This window comes from Protopterus annectens, chromosome 6.part0 (assembly GCF_019279795.1).
Source record: "Protopterus annectens isolate FY-2018-M chromosome 6.part0, PAN1.0, whole genome shotgun sequence".
Lineage (NCBI taxonomy): Eukaryota > Metazoa > Chordata > Ceratodontiformes > Protopteridae > Protopterus > Protopterus annectens.
The window spans coordinates 222,457,262-222,476,824 of NC_056737.1; the positions used below are offsets into that span (position 1 = coordinate 222,457,262).

The 19,563-nt window shown below is 44.2% G+C and overlaps 1 protein-coding gene across 1 annotated transcript in view; it reads right to left on the reverse strand.

Annotated features, from left to right (window-relative positions):
- Positions 1-19,563, reverse strand: part of PCNX1 (pecanex 1) — a 3,150,868-nt gene that overhangs the window by 949,663 nt on the left and 2,181,642 nt on the right. The window contains exon 25 of the mRNA XM_044073489.1: positions 17,331-17,389. Within this exon, the coding sequence (XP_043929424.1) occupies positions 17,331-17,389 (59 nt within the window). The remainder of the gene's footprint in view (positions 1-17,330; positions 17,390-19,563) is intronic.

The window sequence follows — 19,563 nt, forward strand, 5'->3', positions numbered from 1 at the left end:
GGGAATGCAGAATCTGTTCCCCTTTGTTCTGTGGATTGGGAAAGAAGGTCGGCAAATTAATGGACTGATTTAGAGCCACACTGGATACCACCTTAGGCATGAAGGATGGATTGGTCCTGAGTGATACCCTGTCCGCATGAAAGATGATGAAAGGCTCCACTGCCATAAGGTCCTGTAATTCAGATACCCTTCTAGTTGAAGTGATTGCTAAAAGGAAAGCTGTTTTCTAAGAAAGAAATTTTAAGTCTGCAGTAGCAGCTGGCTCGAAAGGAGGGAGAGTGAGTTTCTCCAATACAAAGTTAAGGTCCCAGGCTGGGGTTGGAGCTCTCCTAGGTGGTTTCAAATTTTTGGCCCCTCTGAGGTACTGCTTGAGCAGTGGATGAAATAAGAGGGGAGGTTCTGTGTTATAATGAGCTGAAATGGCTGAGGTGTGGATTTTAATGGCGGAAAAAGACAGGCCCTTGTGAAGCATCTCAGTTAAGTATTGTAAAATCTGAGGTAAACTGGGCGCAGCTGTGCTCATCCCTTGAGATTGGTTCCAGGCACAGAATCTTTACCATTTTTCAGCATAAGATTTTCTAGTACTAGGCCTCCTTGCCTCTAAGATGACATCCATCACAGGTTTGCTGAGGGATGGTAAGGGAGAATTTAAGTAATTAGCCAGGCTGCAAGGTTCAGTGTTGGAATCTGAGGGTGCAGAATCTGGTTCTCCTGCTGAGACAGCAGGGAAGGAGTCTGAGGGAGGTGCCATGGAGATAACTGTGACACTACGCAGGAGGGGGTACCATTGTTGGCGTGGCCAGTCTGGAGCAATCAAAATCATCCTTGGTTTGTCCAGTTTGACTTTTAGTAGTACTTTGGAGAGCAGAGGCAGCGGGGGGAAGGCCCAGACTGATGTTTTTTTTCCAGCTGAAGGACAGAGCATCCACTTTCCAGGCTTGTTTGTGGGGAGTCCTTGTGCAAAGTTTGTCCATTTTATAGTTCTGGGGGGAGGCAAACAGGTCTATATCCGGGCTCGCCCATTCGCTTGTCAACATGTTGAAAATCCTTGGTTCCAGTTTCCACTCATGTGGGTCCATAAGGTTTCTGCTTAGTCTGTCTGCCAGTGTATGCAACTTTCCTGGCAGGAATTGAGCTTGTAGGTGCACTTGGTAGCTCAAGGCTGTGTTCCACAATGCCATGGCTAGTCTGCAGAGGGGGTAAGAGTGTGTACACCCCCCCTGCTTGTTTATGTACTACATAACCATGGTATTGTCCGTTTTTCCATTAGTTGTCCTTGAAGAACGTAGTCCTTGAAGGCTGTCAGAGCATTCTGTACAGCTAACATTTGATTGATATGCAGGTGCATTTGACTTGGCTTCCATTTGCCCTGAATGCACTTCCCTGCCAAGTGAGCCCCCCCATGCATAGTCTGACACATCTGTTGTTAGGGTTTGGGCGGCAGGGGGTGGGTGTGAAAGTTAGTCCCTTGTTTTGGTGGCAGGCCTCTGCCCACCAAAGGAACTCTAGGCGTAGGCAAGGTATGATAGGAATCATTTCTAGGCTGTGAGAACAATGACTCCATAGACTTTTTAGATACCACTGTAGTCTCCTCATATGTAGTTTTGCATATGGAATTAGAAGAATGCAGGAGGCCATGAACCCCAAGACTTGCAGTATTTGTCTTGCAGATAGCAGGGTTTTTGTGGCCACTTGTTTGAAGTAGGTTGTCAAATGAGTTTGCTTTTCTGGCATTAGGTAAGCCATCTGGGAAGTTGTATTCAAGCTTGCTCCCAGGAATGTAATTTGTTGACAGGGTACCAGTTGTGATTTCTTTTCGTTTATGGTGTACCCCAGACAAGTTAGAACCCCTTTTACAAAGGCCAGATGATTCAAAAGTATGTCCTGGCTTTCTGCCTGAATTAGACAATCGTCCAGATATGGGTATATTTGAATACTTCTTTGCCTGCAAAATGCAATCACTGGAGCTAGATACTTTGTGAATACCCTGGGTGCAGTAGATAAGCCAAAGGGCAGTGCAGAGAACTGATAGTGTGTGTAGCCTGCTTTGAAGCGTAGGTATTTTCTGCAAGATTCCCTGATTGGGATATGCAGGTATGCTTCTTTTAGATCTAGTGCTGCCAACCAGGCATCTTTGCCTAGCATAGGAAGTAATTGGTGAAAAGTCAGCATCTTGAATTTTGGAATCACCAGAAAGGTATTTAGAGTAGAACGGTCCAGGATAGGACGCCATGAATTGTCTTTTCTGGGTACCAGGAAAAGTCTCGAGTAGAAACCTTGTCCCTTTTCCTCTTCTGGTACCAGCTGAATAGCCCCCATGCTTGAGAGAGAAAGTACTTGTTTTTGGGCCTCTGCCCACTGATTTGGGGGTAGGTCTGGCCACCCACTTGGTGTTGGCAACGTGTGGAAGGGAAATCTGTATCCCTGGGACACTACATTTAAAAAACATTTGTCCTGGGTGATGAGTTCCCAATTCTTTGCATGAAGAGCAATCTTCCCCCCCAAAGGGGCAGTCAGTTGATAAGTGCTTGGAAATTTTAAAAGGAAGTCATTGAGAAATTTGCCATGGGGGGGGGGGTCTTATTATTCCCAGATTTGGAAGTGGAGGCCCACCACTGCTTAGCTCTGTGTGTCCCCTGGGATTGAAACCTAGGGTTTTTGCTGTGTCTGGGTTTGGCTTGAGAAGACCTGGAAGGGACTGGAAAGGACCAATTCTTAGGCCAGTGTCTACTAAATCTAGGAGGCTGAACTTGTAAAAATCTTTAACAGTTTGCATAGATTTAGCTTAATCTTCCATCTTTTTAAGAACTTCTTCAGCCTTGTTGCCAAACAGGCGGTCCTGATTTAAAGGACCATCCAACAATTTAGCTTTAACATGATCAGGCAAAGATTGCTCCTTAAGCCAAGCATGCCTTCTAAGCACAGACCCAGTAACAGCAGCCCTGCAAGAGACCTCTAGTCCAATAACATGTTGCTGATATTTTAACATATGAAATTGGCAGTTTAAAGCTCTAATTGCCATGGTTGCTGAAGTATAAACCTTTTTACCCCATCTATCCAGCGCCCTGGAGTCTCTATCAGAAGGGGTAGGATTTTTAGCAGTAGAAGCCTTAATGCCCTTGGGCCCCTGTGAAATAGTCTCTGGATCTGCAATGGGATTTTTGAAAAGGAACTTGTGGGACTCAGGGACCCTGTAGTGTCTGTCTGGTTTACTGGGAGCAGGAGGCAGGGAAACAGGAGCCAAACTGGATTCCGAGAAAGCGTCATCAACAATGTCTAGTACAGGAGGAATAGCCAAAGGCCTACTGAGGCAGGAGAAGGAAATCCCTAAGCCTATTTTTTGAATCAGAAAATTCCTGGCTTTCCCAGTGAAAATGCTCCCTCAGAGTATGTAAGGTTTCCCCAAAAGAAAAATCCTCAGGAGGAGAAGCAGAGGGAATAGAGTCCTCTGCATCAGAATCCTCATAAGTAGGTAAGGACAAATCCAGGTCATCAAAAGAGTCAGGAAAAACAGAATCCTGATCCGAAGATTCATAATCAAGCTCAGCCCTAGGCCTCTTGGGGGGGGGGGGGGGGTATGACTACCCCTGATTAGAGTTATTGGATCTTCAGCCATTTTTATCATTTTTTGTTTAGGCATAGAGGCCTGAGCATGTGGCCTGGGTGTCGGTTTTTTAGACATGGATCAAGATTTAGGCCTTATTAATTAATATGCAAGTCCATAGGCCTGAATATACCCTCAGAAGCCGGTGCCTGCACAGCAGCTCCGGACCCATCCAAGGTAGAGACATCCGCGGGTTCCATAGCTGAAGTATCTCGCGGCATACCGGACTCCGAATGGGTCTCAGTAGAGGCCTGCGAATCAGATGTAGCGGGTATCGGGCTGCGAAAGAGCTTCACTGAGTACCGACCAACTGGCAACTGGCTTAGGAGAAGCGTCATCGGCAGTTTTGGACCTCGGCGGCCTGTCTCTGTCTTTATCTTTGCGTTTTTTTCGGAATTCCGGCAGTCAGATGGCTAACCGACATTTCTGGATAATTAAACCGAGAACCAAAATATTTAAAGGCAAAAATATACCGACGACGGATAGTGCGCTGATTAAAAAAAAGCACAAAACTGACAACAAGGTACGTCATGGTCAGGGCCTAGGCAAGGAATACAGTACGAATGAAAATCTTTATGAGGTATTTGCTTTCCACAAGTAATGCAATTATTAACTTTTACTGACATCAGGAAGGAGCAAGAAAAAGTTTCCCCAATGGGGTACTTAGCTTTTAGATGAAGACTCCGGTTCTGAAACTCGAAAATGAAAATTTCAGGAGTCGGCCGACTGGCACTTGCGAACTGCTTCTGCTTCAGGCAACGCATGGCAAGAAAGACTGATGTAATGGTGTCGGCTGCATGTTTTATACCCCTGACGAACTGATGTCATGGAAGAAGGGACAGCGACCGACGCAGGACCCAAGACTTTGTTAATTAGGCCGACTGAGGAAAACCTGCAAGCAGATTACCCAAATGCAATGACTGCAACTGTGAAACACGAAGAACATCCTGTCTTGTCTTTTTGGAGCAATGGTTGTGAGTCAGGTGCTGAAGAGGTGGACTGGAAGACATCCTGGAAAGCCTAAAGTACAGGAAAGACTGGAGAAGGGAAAGAAATGCCCATTTCCAAGAGGCTGTAATACCTCTTCTGTACATCAGCAATTGGTGCAGATTACCATGCAAAATGTTTCAACATACTTTGGATAGTTTATCTAAATGAAGCTTCATCAATAGGGTATCTGAAGAAAGGGAATTCCCTTCATCTAAAGAGATTTATCCAGCAGAGTGTAACTGAGGGGAGAAGTCTAAAGAGTACACTTACCATAAACGTAGATGTTTGAGTGTATTCACTGTTGCCGTCATCACATGAGTTATCTGCCTGCAGGTAGCACTCAGTCGGCCCGAATACCAGTCTTGGGATTTTTGCGTCGGATGTTGTCACCTCATCCAAGACGTCAAGTCGTCAGGAGTATAAAACATGTAGCAGACACCATTACATCAGTTTTTCTTGCCCCAGATGTCAGAAGCCCCCAAAATAGGAAGCAATCAAATGGTGTGGAACACCTCCAGTAATCAGTAAATAACATTTCCATAACATATGGCCAAAAAGGAGGATAGGTAGAAAATACAGAAAGACGGGGGGGCTGGAGGGAGGATAACCAGGACTGCAACAGTGAATACACTCGAACATCTACATTTATGGTAAGTGTGCACAACTGTACTATGTTCTTTGTGTTTCACTGTTGCAGTCATCACACTTGGGTTGATTCCCAAAGCTGAGGGAGGGTGGAGGCAGTCAAGAAGTAGAAGGGCTGGCTAGCACGCCTTGTAAGACTGCTGTGGCAAATCCAGCTCTGGATTTAGAAAAGATAGGTTAAGTGGTAATGCTTGGTGAAGGTGTGTACAGAACTCCAGACTGCAGCTTCCAGGATGTCCCTGGTAGGGACTCCCCTGAGAAAAGCTGTAGAGGTTGAGGTAGCCCTAGTGGAATGAGGCATGATCCCCTGTGGGGTAGGTTTTCCATGTGTTTGTAGCAGAAATGGATGCAGTGTGCTATACATTTAGAAATGGTTTGTTTCTAAATGGCCTTGCCCTCTGCCCCTGTTGCAAAGCTGACAAGTAGCTGGTCAGATTTTCTGAAAGGTTTAGTCCTGTCAAGGTAAAACCTGAGCTGTCTGTGCACATCCAAGGAGTGCAGGATCCTTCCCCCTTTATTCTGAGGATTAGGAAAAAAGGTTGGCAAATGGATAGATTGGTTTAAAGCTACACTGGATGGGAAACCCTGTCTGCATGGAAGATAACGAAGGGTTCCACAGCCATAAGGGCCTGTAACTCAGACACTCTTCTTGCTGAAGTGATGGCTAGCAGTAAGGCTGTTTTCCAAGAGAGGAATTTTAACTCTGCTGTAGCAGCAGGCTCAAAAGTGGGAAGCATGAGCTTCTCTAGTACAAAGTTAAGGTTCCAGGCAGGAGTGGGAGCTCTCCTTGGGGGTCTTAAATTGTTAGCTCCTCTCAGGAACTGTTTGATCAGAGGGTGAGAGAAGAGGGGTGGCTCAGTATTGAAATGAGCTGGCAGAGGCATAAATCTTAATTGATGAGAAGGACAGGCCTTTGTGGAGCAGCTCTGCTAGGTAATCTAGGATTTGAGGCAAAGAGGGCACAGCTGTGTCCTTCCCTTGAGACTGGCTCCAAGAACAGTATATATTCCACTTTTCTGAATAGGATTTCATACTACTGGGCCTTCTGGCCTCAAGGATAACATCCAGCACCTGTTTGCTGAGGGTTGCTGGTGATGTATTCAGGGAATAAGCCAAGCTGCCAGGTTCAGGGTTTGCAGCAGAGGATGCAAAATCTGTCCCTTCTGCTAGGACAGCAGAGAGGGGGGGTCTGATGTAGATGCCAGGGTGCCACTGCTGTCAGACTGCGTAGGAGTGGTTACCAGTGCTAGCATGGCCAGTCTGGTGCAATAAGGATTTTCCTTGGCCAGTCCTGTTTGATCTTAAGGAGTACTTTTGGAAGGAGGGGCAGAGGGGGAAAGGCATGGATTGAGAGGTTTTCCCATGTGAAGGATAGGGCATCCACTTTCCAAGTTTGACTGTGGGGAATTCTGGTGCAAACTTTGTTTAGTTGATGGTTTTGGGGGGCCGCAAAGAGGTCCACCTCTGGTGTCCCCCATCTGTGTATTTGAAGTTTGAATGAGTTTGGTTCCAGTTTTCACTCGTGTGGGTCCATTAGATTTCTGCTTAAGTCGTCTGCCAGTGAATTTTGTTTGCCTGGCAGGAACTGAGCTTGCAGGTGCACTTGGTTGCTTAAGGCTGTGTTCCACAGAGCCATGGCTAACCTGTAGGGTGAGTAGGAGCGAGTTCCCCCCTGCTTGCTTATGTACCACATAACTCCAGTGTTGTCTGTCTTTATCAGGAATTGTCCTGGCAGAATAAGGTATTTGAAGGCTGTCAAGTGCATTCTGTACGGCCAACATTTCTTTTTGATTGATATGCAGGTGAATTTGTCCTGGGTTCCATTTGCCTTGAATGCATTTGCCTGCCATGTGAGCCCCCCATGCATAGTCTGATGCATCTGTTGTTAGAGTTTGGAGAGCGGGGGGTTGTGAGAAAGGGAGTCCCTTGTTGTGGTTGCAAGCCTCTGCCCACCAAAGGAACTCTGTCCTTAGGCAAAGAATGATCGGAATCACTGTTTCCAGGTGCTCGGAATGTTGACACCAGAGACTTGTTAAGTAGCATTGAAGTTTCCTCATATGCAGTCTTCCATATGGAATCAGTAGAATACATGAGGCCATGAACCCTAGGGCTTGCAGCATTTTTCTTGCAGATAACTGGGTTTGGGTGGACAGTAGTTTGAAATAAGTTGTCAAATAAACTTGGCTTTTCTGGAGTGAGGAATGCCATCTGGAAAGTTGTGTTCAAGCTTGCTCCCAGGAATACAATCTTTTGGCTGGGTGTCAGATGTGATTTCTTTTCGTTGATGGTATACCCCAGAGAAGTTAGGAGTCTCTCTACAAATGTCACGTGCTGAAGTAGCAATTCCTGACTGTCTGCCTGAATCAGACAATCATCCAAATATGGGTAAATTTGAATATTTCTCTGCCTGCAATAAGCAATGGCTGGAGCCAGGCACTTTGTGAATACCCTGGGGGCAGTAGATAAGCCAAAGGGAAGTGCAGAGAACTGATAGTGCACAAAGCCTGCCCTGAAACATAGATATTTCCTGCAAGATTCCCTTATGGGGATGTGCAGATAAGCTTCTTTTAAGTCTAGGGTGACTAGCCAGACATCCTTGGCTAGCATAGGAAGGAGCTGCTGGAGAAAGCATTCTGAATTTTGGTACCACCAGGAAGGTGTTTAGGGATGACAAATCCAGAATAGGGTGCCAAGAGTTCTCTTTTCTGGGCACCAGGAACAGCCTGGAGTAGAAACCCTGTCCCCTTTGCTCTGTTGGCACAGGCTGAATAGCCCTGATACTGAGAAGAGAAAGTACTTGCTTTTGGGCCTCTGTCCACTGGTTTGGAGGTCTGGCAATCCGCTTGGGGTTGGCAGAGAGTGGAAATATAATCTGTATCCCTGGAATACAATGTTTAAGACCCATCGGTCCTGGGTAATATACTCCCAGTTTTTTGCATACAGGGCGAGTTTTCCTCCTAGGGGTGCAAGTATTTGGGCATGCCTAGGAAGGATTAAGGACAAGTCATTGTGAACTTTTTCCATAGGGGGTGGCTTACCACTCCCAGTTTTTGAGGAGGGAGCACTCCATTGTTTAGATCTGTGCATACCCTGAGACTGTAGTCTCTGTAGTCTGTTGCTCCTGGGTTTGGGCTGACAAGGTCTAGAAGGGACTGGAAAGGACCAGTTTTTTGAAGGCCAATGCCTACTGAATCTAGGTGGCTGTACCTGTAAGAAATCTTTAACAGTTTGCATGCATTTAGCTTTTTCCACCATCTTTTTAAGAACAACTTCTGCTTTAGAGCCAAACATTCTTGGTTTAATGGAGCATCAAGTAATTTGCCTTGACATGGTCTGGCAAGATTTGTTCCTTCAGCCAAGCATGCCTTCTCAGAACAGACCCAGTGACAGCAGCCCTGCAAGATGCTTCTAAGGCATCAAAACCACACTGCAAATTATGTTTACCAACTTGGTTTGCAGAATGCATTAAGTCTTGTAAGTCCTTACTTTCTGCACAATTAGGAATCAGCAACATTTTTTGTTTAATTAGATCAATAATGTGTTGCTGGTACTTCAACATGTGAAACTGGCAATTTAAAGCCCTGATGGCAAGAGTTGCAGAGGTATAAACCTTCTTACCCCATCTGTCTAGAGCCCTAGAATCCCTGTCCGAAGGGGTAGGGTTTTTGACTGTAGAAGCCTTAATACCTTTAGGTCCCTGGGAAATGGTCTCTAGATCTGCAGCAGGATTTTTAAAGAGAAATTTGTAAGAGTCAGGTACTCTGTAGTATGTCAGGCTTTCTAGGAGCAGGTGGGTAAAGTATCAGGAGTATGGCTGGATTCCATGAAGAAATCATCTACAATATCCAGGACAGGGGGAATAGCTAGAGGCCTATGCTGAGGCAAGTCTAAAAATTCCGAGTCTCTTTTTGGACTGTGGGTAGTCCTGGTATTCCCAGCGGAAATGCTCTCTTAGGGTATGCAAGGTTTCACCAAAAGAAAGGTCCGCTGGTGGTGGTGGTGGGGTGGTGGTGGTGGAGGCTGAGGGAAATGAATCCTCTGCATCTGAGTCCTCTTAGGTAGATAAGGGTATATCGCCTGGTAATCACAGGGGTCAGAGTCATCAGACTCATGGTCTGAAGAATCAGAAGGAAAATCAATTCTTTGTCTTTTAGAGGAGGAAGGCTTGCTTCCCCTAATTAAAGTAGTAAGGACTTCAGCCATTCTAAGCATTTGTTTCTGTGGCATGGGAGCTTGAGAATGTACTTTGGTCGTTGGTTTCCTAGGCGTAGTGTGAACTCTGGGCCTGAGAAATTTGGTAGATTTAGTCATTAACGAAGTAGTTGGTTTGATATGAACATCAGAAAGTCTAAATATGCCCTCAGAAGCCGGTGCCTGCACAGAAGCTCTGGACCTATCCAAGGTAGAGACATCCGCAGGTTCCATAGTCAAAGAAGCATCTTGCGGCATACTGGACTCCGAATGGGTCTCAGTAGAGGTCTACAAATCTGTAGAAGCGGGTAACAGGGACTGCTAAAGCACCTCAAAAAGTACCGGTGGACTGGCGACTAGCTTAATGGAAGCGTTGTCGGCAGTTTTGGATCTATGCTGTCTGTCTCTATCTTTATCTTTGCGTTTTTCGGAAGATCGGTAGTCGGATGGCTTACCGAAGCCATTACAGAATATGGAGAATGAGAGCGAAAGAATTTAGAGACAAAAATAGCCCGACAACGAATAGTTCGGGCGATGAACAAGGCACAAAACCGACAGCGAGGGACGTCGTGGTCTGGGCCTAAACAGGTGACGCAGTAAGAATGAAAATCTCTGTGAGGTATTTGCTTTCCACAGGCAAGACAATTGTTAACTTTTTCTGACATTGCTTAAAGCAAGAAAAAAGGATTCCCAATGGGGTACTTAGCTTTAGAAGACTTCAGGTTTGAAACTCGCAAAACGAAAATTTCAGTTAGCTGCTGACTGGCACTTGCAAACTGGTTCTGCTTCGGGCTTCCGCACAGCAAGAAAAGTTGATGTAATGGTGTCGGCTGCATGTTTTATACCCCTGACGACCTGACGTTATGGATGAGGTGACAGCATCCGATGCAGAAATCCCAAGACTCTGGTATTCGGGCCGACAGAGGGCTACCTGCAGGTAGATAACCCAAGTGTGATGACTGCTACCGTGAAACACGAAGAACATCAGTAGGTTTTTGAGTGTAGCCTGTGGCTGTAGAGATCCAAAGAAAGGTGGTTTCAGAGCCATGACAGATTTAAACAAGTCCTGGGAGAAATCAGTCCACTGCTTTTCCCTATTTGTTGATGGGGAGGCTACACGACTAGTCTTTTGTTTTTTTCTTTTTTGGTGTGATGTCTACTTGGATGAGAAGTGGAGGTTTGGTACCCTGTCATACCTGTATTAAAATACCTGGGATCTTATAGGTTCATACTAGGCTATCTGCCCTAGGGCATTTATAAGCCTAGCCTGAATGTGTTTGGCTTTCGCCACCTATTTTAAATTAATTTTGCTATGCCCTTTTTTGAGGTTAGTATACTGTGCCTCTGTCTAACAGTGACACAGAAGTGATACCCGGGGTAAACCTACGATCTCCCATCCACTCATCAAGATTCCTCTTGAAGAGAGTCAGTGAGGGACTCTGCCTAACCTGGACTGGGATTTTATTCCAGAGTGAAGGGAGCTTCTGGGTTATGAATCTGTCCCTCCAGCATGTCCTATTTATTTCAGTGCTGAGGTTCAAGTCTCTCGAGCGTGTAGCTCGATGGGATTTGGATTTTCTGAGGTGCAGCATGTCCATTAATTCCAGGATGGACATGGCTTTATATGTCAGGCACAGATCGCCTCTGAACAGGCGGTATGCCACTGAGTAGAGCTGGAGTTTCTTTAACCGAGCAGCATATGGCATCTGTTTGAGCCCTTTGATCCTCTTGGTGAGGTACTTTTGGGGTCTTTCCAGTTGCTGCAGGTGTCTGTTAAGGTACATCCCAAAAGAGGCATTGTACTCAATTATGGGCCTGATGAGGGATGAGTAAAGAGGCACGATGACCTCCCCTGATCTAGATGTGAATCCCTTCATGATTAGGTGGGCTATATAAAATGTTTTTCTAACCACTTTGGCCACGTGGTTGTCAAATGAGAGATTGCTATCAACTTGGGTCCCCAGGTCCCTAATTACTTCTTCTGTACTTAATGGATTACCACCTATGTGGTAATTTGTGGGCACTTTGTTTTTGCCAAAGGGGATGACTATACACTTTTTGGCGTTTAGCTTGAGGCCATGGCTCTGGCACCAGTTGTCTGTTTCTATGAGGCCCTTTTGGAGGATGCTTGTGTCGGCTGGAGAGTCGATTATGGCGCAAAGTTTGCAGTCAGCCACAGTCCTTCCATGTTGGCCTGCACCTCCGAGAAATATATACCGTACAAGAGAGGTCCCAGGACTGAGCCTTGTGGGATGCCACTTGTAACTGGTTTGGAGTCTGACATGGCTCCAGCAATTCTAACCATGTGGGTTCTGTCCTTGAGCCAGTTTGCAACCCATCTAGTGACATAGGGGTTTATATTTAAGCTGGTGAGCTTATCTATAATGCCCGAGTGGGGTATTGTATCGAAGGCTTTTGCGAGGTCCAGGTAGGCTGTGTGGACCACCTTCCCCTCGTCAATGGCCTTGGTGACTGTTTCAAAGAAATCAACCAGGTTTAAGAGGCAGGATCTGCCCTTAACAAAGCCGAACTGGGTAGGATCCAGTGTCTGTAGGTCCCCAATATCTTTATTTATGAGGTCCATGATGATCCTTTCCATAGCTTTGCAGACCAAGCTAGTCAGGCTTATGGGCGATAATTTCCAGGATCCATTGAGGCACCACCTTTGTGGAGAGGGACCACAGTTGCTGTACGCCACTCTTTGGGTACATATCCTGTAGTAAGGCTGAGATTGAACAGTAGTTTTATGTTTGGGTTTAGCTCTTCTTGGAGTTCATGTAGGATGCAGCCTGGGACACCGTCTGGTCCCATTGATGCTGTGTTTTTTGCTTTGGAGAGGGCGGCTCTTACCTGAGCATCTGAGATGTCAGGGGGGCAGCACTCTGCTGGGATAGATATTTGCCCTTTTGGTGGTGGGGGGGGGGAGTTTGCGCTTAACCTGTCAGCTAGGATGTTGGCAATGTCTGTGGGTTCAGTGTATTTTTTGTCATTTTGGACTAATTCTGAGCATATCTGGGAATTACCACCCAGGTTCCTAACATAACTAAAGAAAGCCTTGTGATTATCCTTAGTGTCCTGTGCAATTTTTCTCTCGAAGCTGGCCTTAGACGATTTTATGAGTGCCCATAGTTTTTTGCTAATACTGATCAGAGATGCCTTCCCTTTTTGGAATTTTGCTCTATCATTTAGTAGCTTCCTCCTTCTATTGTATAGTCTGTTTATGGCTGGGATCCACCAGACAGGACGTCTGCCTTTGGAGGATTGGGTCTTGGTTTTATTTGGGATTGCATGATCCATGCATTCCTGAAGGTGTTCATAGAATGCGTTTATAAAGGATTCTGTGGTCTGGGCCGTATTTTCCACAGGCCCGGGGGCTTTGAAGGATTCCACCTCGGTTTTGAGGAGTGTGAAATTTGCTTTAGAGAAGTTTTTCACTGTGGTTTTCTGGGCAGGGGGTGGTGTAGGGATGTGAATATCCAGTGAGATTAGTTTATGGTCTGATCTTACCAGTGAGGGATACACTTCTGGTCTGGAGCATAGAGTCCCCATGTTGGTGATGATCAGGTCCAGTATGTTTTCCCCTCTTGTGGGAATGGTAACAAGTTGTTCCATAGCATTTGAGTTTATAAATTCTAGGAACCTTTGAGCTAGGGTGTTGGAGCTAGAGTAATGCTCCTAGTCTATGTTTGGGTAGTTGAAGTCGCCCAATATAATGGTGTTTGGAGAGACCTTCACATTTTCCAGTGTTCTCAGGAAGGCCGAGTGGAGTTCCTGGGTTTGGGAGGGTGGTCTGTAGCAGGCTATAAACTGGTAGGCAGTTTTACCCACTGTTAGTTGCACATGGATAGTCTCTGATGCTTCGTGCTGTGCCACCAACCTGGAGATGTGGGTATCTTTGATGAATATTAATACTCCCCCTCCTTTTGTGGGTCGGTCCAAGTTTTGGGGCTGAAAAGCATGGTATGAGGTATAACCTGGTAGTGCTGGGGTGCTCTCGGGAGCCTTGAATCAGGTTTCTGTTACTGCACAGATATCGATGTTCTCCATGCTAAGGAGAGTTTCAAGTGCGTGCATCTTGAGGTTCAGACTTCTGGCGTTGAGAAGCATTACTCTTAGTTTCTTATCCCTTGTGATACCTATGGAGGTGGGTTTGTCTTTTGAGCCTTGCCTAAAAAAGGCACTATGGGGGTAGCAAGAGCCTTTGCCAATATCCAAAAGCCCAGGGGTGACAGGTGCAAGCCATCCCTAGCGAAGCATCGTGGCTTGTCGAGCATGTCATCCCAGGCTGACAGGCATTGGATCCCCTTTGAATGACACCAATACTTAAGCCAATTGTTGAAATTGATCATCTTGTCTTCATATTGTGGCAGCATTCTTGGTGAGGGTAAGATGCTACTCAAGGTCAGGGTCATACCGGCCTGGGCTACATGCTCAGAGAGCTCCTCTATGTCTCTTTTCATGTAGTCCAGGGAGGTACGTCTCAGGTCATTCACACCAGCATGGACAATGACTGAGTCATATTTGTACTTGCCTTGGAGTGACCTGAGTGCTTGTGTTATGTGGTGGATCCTAGCGCCTGACAGGCAGCTCACCGTGACCTTCTCCTTGTTCAGCCTGGTGAGCGGGACGTCAGTGTGCCCGACGATAGAGTCACCTATTACAAGTGTATCAGGTGTGTTGTTTAGCCTTAAAGGCTGTGACTGTTCGGCACACTGGCTTTGTGAGCTGTGTGTTGCACGTGTTTTGTTTTGGGGTAGCGGTTGCTTGGGTGTCTGCTTTGGAGGGCTCTGCTGCTTAGGCAGATTTTTATTTAGAGTCTCCGAGTATGTTTTTGTGTGTTTGGTTTGCTGTCGTGGTAGGTCTATGTGAGACTGGAATTGTACTGAGTGTGGTTTCCTTCTCCTCCTGACTGGTTACGCCAGTACTGAGTTGACAGAGCTTAGCCTCCAGTTTGGCTATATGGATGCATCTTCTCACATGTGTTGGAATTTATTGGGAGGAGGAGAGGGTTGTCTCTGTACATGAGGCAGTTGTAACATTGCTTCAAGATTCCCAGATTCACCAGCTGGACCAGAGAGAAGATTGACAACTGACCTTTGGACATGCTAGAATAGTATTGGGAATTCCTTTATAATTGAAAAAAAGGGCCAATGGGGAACAAGGTACTCAAGAGGACTTTGTGAGAGTGTAGTGCTTTTAATTTTTTAGTGCTGACTTACATAATTGCTTTAGTGAGCAAGTGCCTTTAGTGAGGAAGTGACAGGTAACTTAAATGCAATGTGTTACAGGTAACTTAAATGCAAAAACGACAAACAGTAACTTTCTTTTAAGTGAAACAAGGAAATGAGTACAGTAAGCAATGCAGATATCACTAGGGATCCACAGAAGCGCTGAAAAGCCGCGTTTTAGGTGGTATTAGCGTTTCAGGGAAATAACAAGCAAACAAACAACAAGCATACAAACAGAGCTAGATTCAGCAGGCCTGGATCTAGTCTATGCTACAGCAAACAAGGTGTACCAATTTCAGTAAGAAACAGTTGAAACATGCAGGCACTATAAGCCTTTAACCAGAAATTCCCAGCTCAGAAGGGCAGAGTCCAGCCTCTCCTCCCACAAGAGTGCAGACCACGAACCTTCTTAATGTAAAATAACTGGCCTGAAGCCCAAGTGCTTAAACCAGAACTAATACACTTTTAGAATAACAGACACTGAGCCCTCAATCAGCAGTTCCCAACTTAGAAGGATGTAAGCTACCTGTCCTGCCACCACAATGCAGGCCACAAAACTTCCTAATGTAAAACAACTGGTCTGAAGCCCAAGTGCTTAATCCAAAAGACTTAGAATGATAGCTACACTTTAATCAAGTTACTACCAAGCAGTAATAAATACAATTGAATACTTTGAAGAATGCCTGGATTAGTGCTCAAGTTATACAAACAAAGCTAGATTCAGCAGGCCTGGATCTAGTCTACGCTACAGCAAACAAGGTGTACCAATTTCAGTAAGAAGCAGTTCAAATATGCAGGCACTATAAGCCTTTAACCAGAAATTCCCAGCTCAGAAGGGCAGAGTCCAGCCTCTCCTCCCACAAGAGTGCAGACCACGAACCCTTTTAATGTAAAATAAATGGCCTGAAGCCCAAGTGCTTAAACCAGAATTAATACACTTTTAGAATAACTGACACTGAGCCCTCAATCAGCAGTTCCCAACTTAGAAGGATGTAAGCTACCTGTCCTGCCACTACAGTGCAGACCACAAACCTTCTTAATGTAAAACAACTGGTCTGAAGCCGAAGTGCTTAAACTAAAAGGCTTAGAATGAGTTACACCAAGAAGTAATAAATACAACCGAGTACTTTTAAGATGATGCAAAAGCAAAATAAAGTAGGAAGAAACACAAATACAGTAAAAGCAGAAAAGTAGCAAAAACAGTAGTAAAAACAATTCACATGCAGTGCAAGCTGGCACACGAGTATGTAGCAATATTAGTCCACACACAGTTTGAAAATATTTGAGGGACACAGTTAAGGCCCTCGGAAATGAGTCACAATTCATTTGAAGTACACTCAGTCTTACCAGGCCTCATGAGCCATACCTGCCTCTGACAAGGTCTCGGTATTAGGCAGCTGTGAGGTAACCAGACGTATGGCAGGTTTCTATAACCTCAGCAGATATGTTTGAATCTGAAACATTAGACTGCATCTGTTCTGGGCCTCTTATGTTTTTTCTTTAGTGGTACAGGGATGTGGATTTTGCCATCTTGAGCAGGAGTTTAAGACAGTGAGTTTCCAGGAAGGTGTTAGGATAGGAAAGGCTTGACTGTTTTGAGAATGAATGACTGACACATTGAACAGGACTTGTGATCATGTTCCAGGCCTTGAAGAAGGACTTATTTTCTTTACACGGATTTGCACACTATCAGTTGCACTCATACTTACCCTCCTAGCTGACGTGTAACAAATTAGAACAAAGGTAATATAGCAAAAGTAAAGGAAGGTTCACCAACAGGGCATTTCTCTGAAAAAGCAATCAAGTGAAGCAATGGTATTAATGACCAAACAGTCTGACAGATGCATGACCTGAGTTTGGGCTGGTGGTGAGATAGTCTGAGGTACACTCTTGTACATCCATCTATATTCCCCTATGCTTACAAGCTGAAGTCATGCGTCAGCTATATGAACTTAGGAATGTAAATCTTTGGTACCCCGACTGGACGTCAGCAGTGACAACTCGTACATCAGGAATACTGCAACTGTGATTTCAGTCAGGCCATCCAGAGAGTGCCTGAGCAATTCAGCACCTAGGCAATACAAACAAAAGTGTATTCACTCCAGGCTCTCAAATACTACTCATGTGAACAGCTGAGTGAAATTTAACTATAGACATCAAAACAACGATACCATATTCTTAAAAAGTTTATAGAAAAGAGTGAACTCGGCAATAAACTTGATAGGTGCACTCAAAGAAGCTAAAAAATATTGTGTGACCTGATTTTATGATGTGGGGCAAAAAAAGAGAGAGAGAATGTACTTTCCAGTTTGTGGTCATTCTTCTGACAGTGCCAACAATGGGAAGTCCAAATACAAAAGGGGAAATCATTAAATATTCCTGAAAAATTCTGGCTGACAGCCCCACAATGAACACCCTGTTGACAATATTTCTGGACAGGAGAAAAATAAGTTCATATGAAACAAAAAAGATGAACTCACTCCTACATGAGAAGCAGTAAAACAGAATCACATGGCAATCTTTTGTGTTAACGTGCTGAGTTCTGTTCAGATCATTGAGCCATCACAAATCTTACAGCATCCCAAATTTGGTCCCAGGCAAAAACATATGAAAAAGCTACTGCCTTTCATGAAGGTCATACTTGTACAGAAATATGCCACATAAAACGTTACCTGGGTTCCTATCAAGCTGAGATGCCAGTCTTGTATTTGAGTTGTCTACTCGCTTAGTGCTGAAATGAGAAAGCATATGTTGCTAGCATAAACAAACAAAAAAAAATGCATTTCATTATAAAAACAGTGAGACTGCCAAAGTACTACAGCAATTATGTTTGGTAATGGTTAATTTAAGAAAAATCAAAGTTTGCCTTAACGTGGTACTCAAAGAATACAAAACCAAACTTGCAGCCAAAAGTGAGAACAGCAAACTATAGGATTGATTTTAAATCCAAAGTATCTTTTTTGTGCAGTGCACTCACTCACATTCTCCTTTAAGCAGCCACTAATCAAATCTAATGTTCTGTGCATGCACAGAAAAGGTAGCACTTGTGAAGTCGGCAATTAAAAGAACAAGCTATGAAAACCAAAAAAAAATTAAAAACTGGTGGACATATGTCAAGTTCTTTGTAAAAATGCATAAGAAATCTCTACAACAGTTCTGATGCATACTTCTTTCTGACATTTTAGTTCAACATAAACCAATACTAATGCATATTCTAAATGCAACCCTGACTGAGCCTGCAATTTGGGCATGCTGTGATCAGTGTTCTACCCAGATAACCAAAATGCAAATTAAATAAAAATGTAAATAAAATACAGACCATTGGTCAATGATGCATCCTTTTCTTTCTTCAAAACTACTTTTTTCTATTTTTATTTTGCTCTTATCACAGGACTTGCACATAAAAACGAATGTAATGTACTTACTATAACAAAAGATCTTACCATTCATGTCTGTCTGATATGATCAGTGAGTCATGAGATGCTTGCCAATTTGAAGTCAGCAGCATTAGTGCTCCAGCCTCAAGCCCCTTTAAGAATTTTCCTTCACACAATGCACCAGCTCCACTCTCTATCTTAGATCTGATTTGACACCTCAAAACCTAGGTAACAAAATAACCTGCCTGAAAGATAACCAAGTCAACCAAGAGCTGTCAAAATCATTCTGGACTTACAAAAGCATGAAAGGGGGAAGGAGGGAGGGCTGTCATATCAAACAGACATGAATGAAAGTATACATCATTATGCTAAGTAAATAAAGAACAGTTGTGTAATAGCTTACCACAGCCATAGATGCCCCTCTCTTCTATATGTTGCAGTATTCATAACATGAGGGAGTCTGTCGTTGGCTGACTCAAATGTCCGGCCAGTAAACAAAAGCCTAAAGCTACTGTGAGGTACACGCGACATCCCACATAAAACTAGTCCAACATCGGTCACAAAGTAACACCAGGTATAACGTGGACGCTGGCATGTACCAAGCCTCAGAACTGAATGCCCCAGGAATAACACCAGCTTTACATAAGTGAGGAAATACATAACCAGCAATCAGGCAAGCTACATACCTCTCAACTGTACAGACTTTCGCAGAATTTCCAGATTTTTGCCTTATATTTTTGGTCCATTTTTCATAAAATTGTGGCTGTCTGGCAAATTAGTGACAAATCATTAAAGACTGAAGTTAGAAACTAATGACAGACATTTGACTTTTAGACTTCATACCCTTCGGAAAGTTCATGCTAATGCAAACCCTGTTATTCTATCAACTTTCTAAGTTTGTAAGATCAATATTTCAAAATTGCCCCTATCTGTACCACTTTTTTATGGCTTTGTCCAGATTCCTTACTCTAAGAGGTTGAGAGGTATGGCCGCTAGCATTAGGGGAAGTGGGGGGGGGGGATACTGCAACATATAGAAGAGAAGGACATCTATAGTTATGGGAAGATATTATTTTTTTTTTAGCTGGGTTAGTCCAACTGAGTTTGAAAACAAACCCATTTTCAGTGGAGACCCAAGGGGAAAAGCCCGAGCAAACACAAGTAAAGATAAAGTGCCAATATACAAAACATTAAATAACAATCACAATACAATATAATTGTAAAAAGAAAAGGTTATTAGCTATTTACATTGCATTGATAGTAAGCAACCCATTTTCAATGGAGATCCAAGGGGAAAGAGCCTCAGCAAACATAAGCAAAGATAAACATACAGGACAAAAACTATTACAAACAACAATGCAAATACAAAATTAAACAGAAAAACAAAAGAAAAAAATATATGAACATTAGGGGTTGCACTGATAGCAGTGGTCAAAATGTATTACATATGAGAGTAAAAACAAAAGATAATCGTTGCTCAAAAGTAGGACAATGTATAGAAATTGATAGGAAGTGGGGGGGGGATAAAC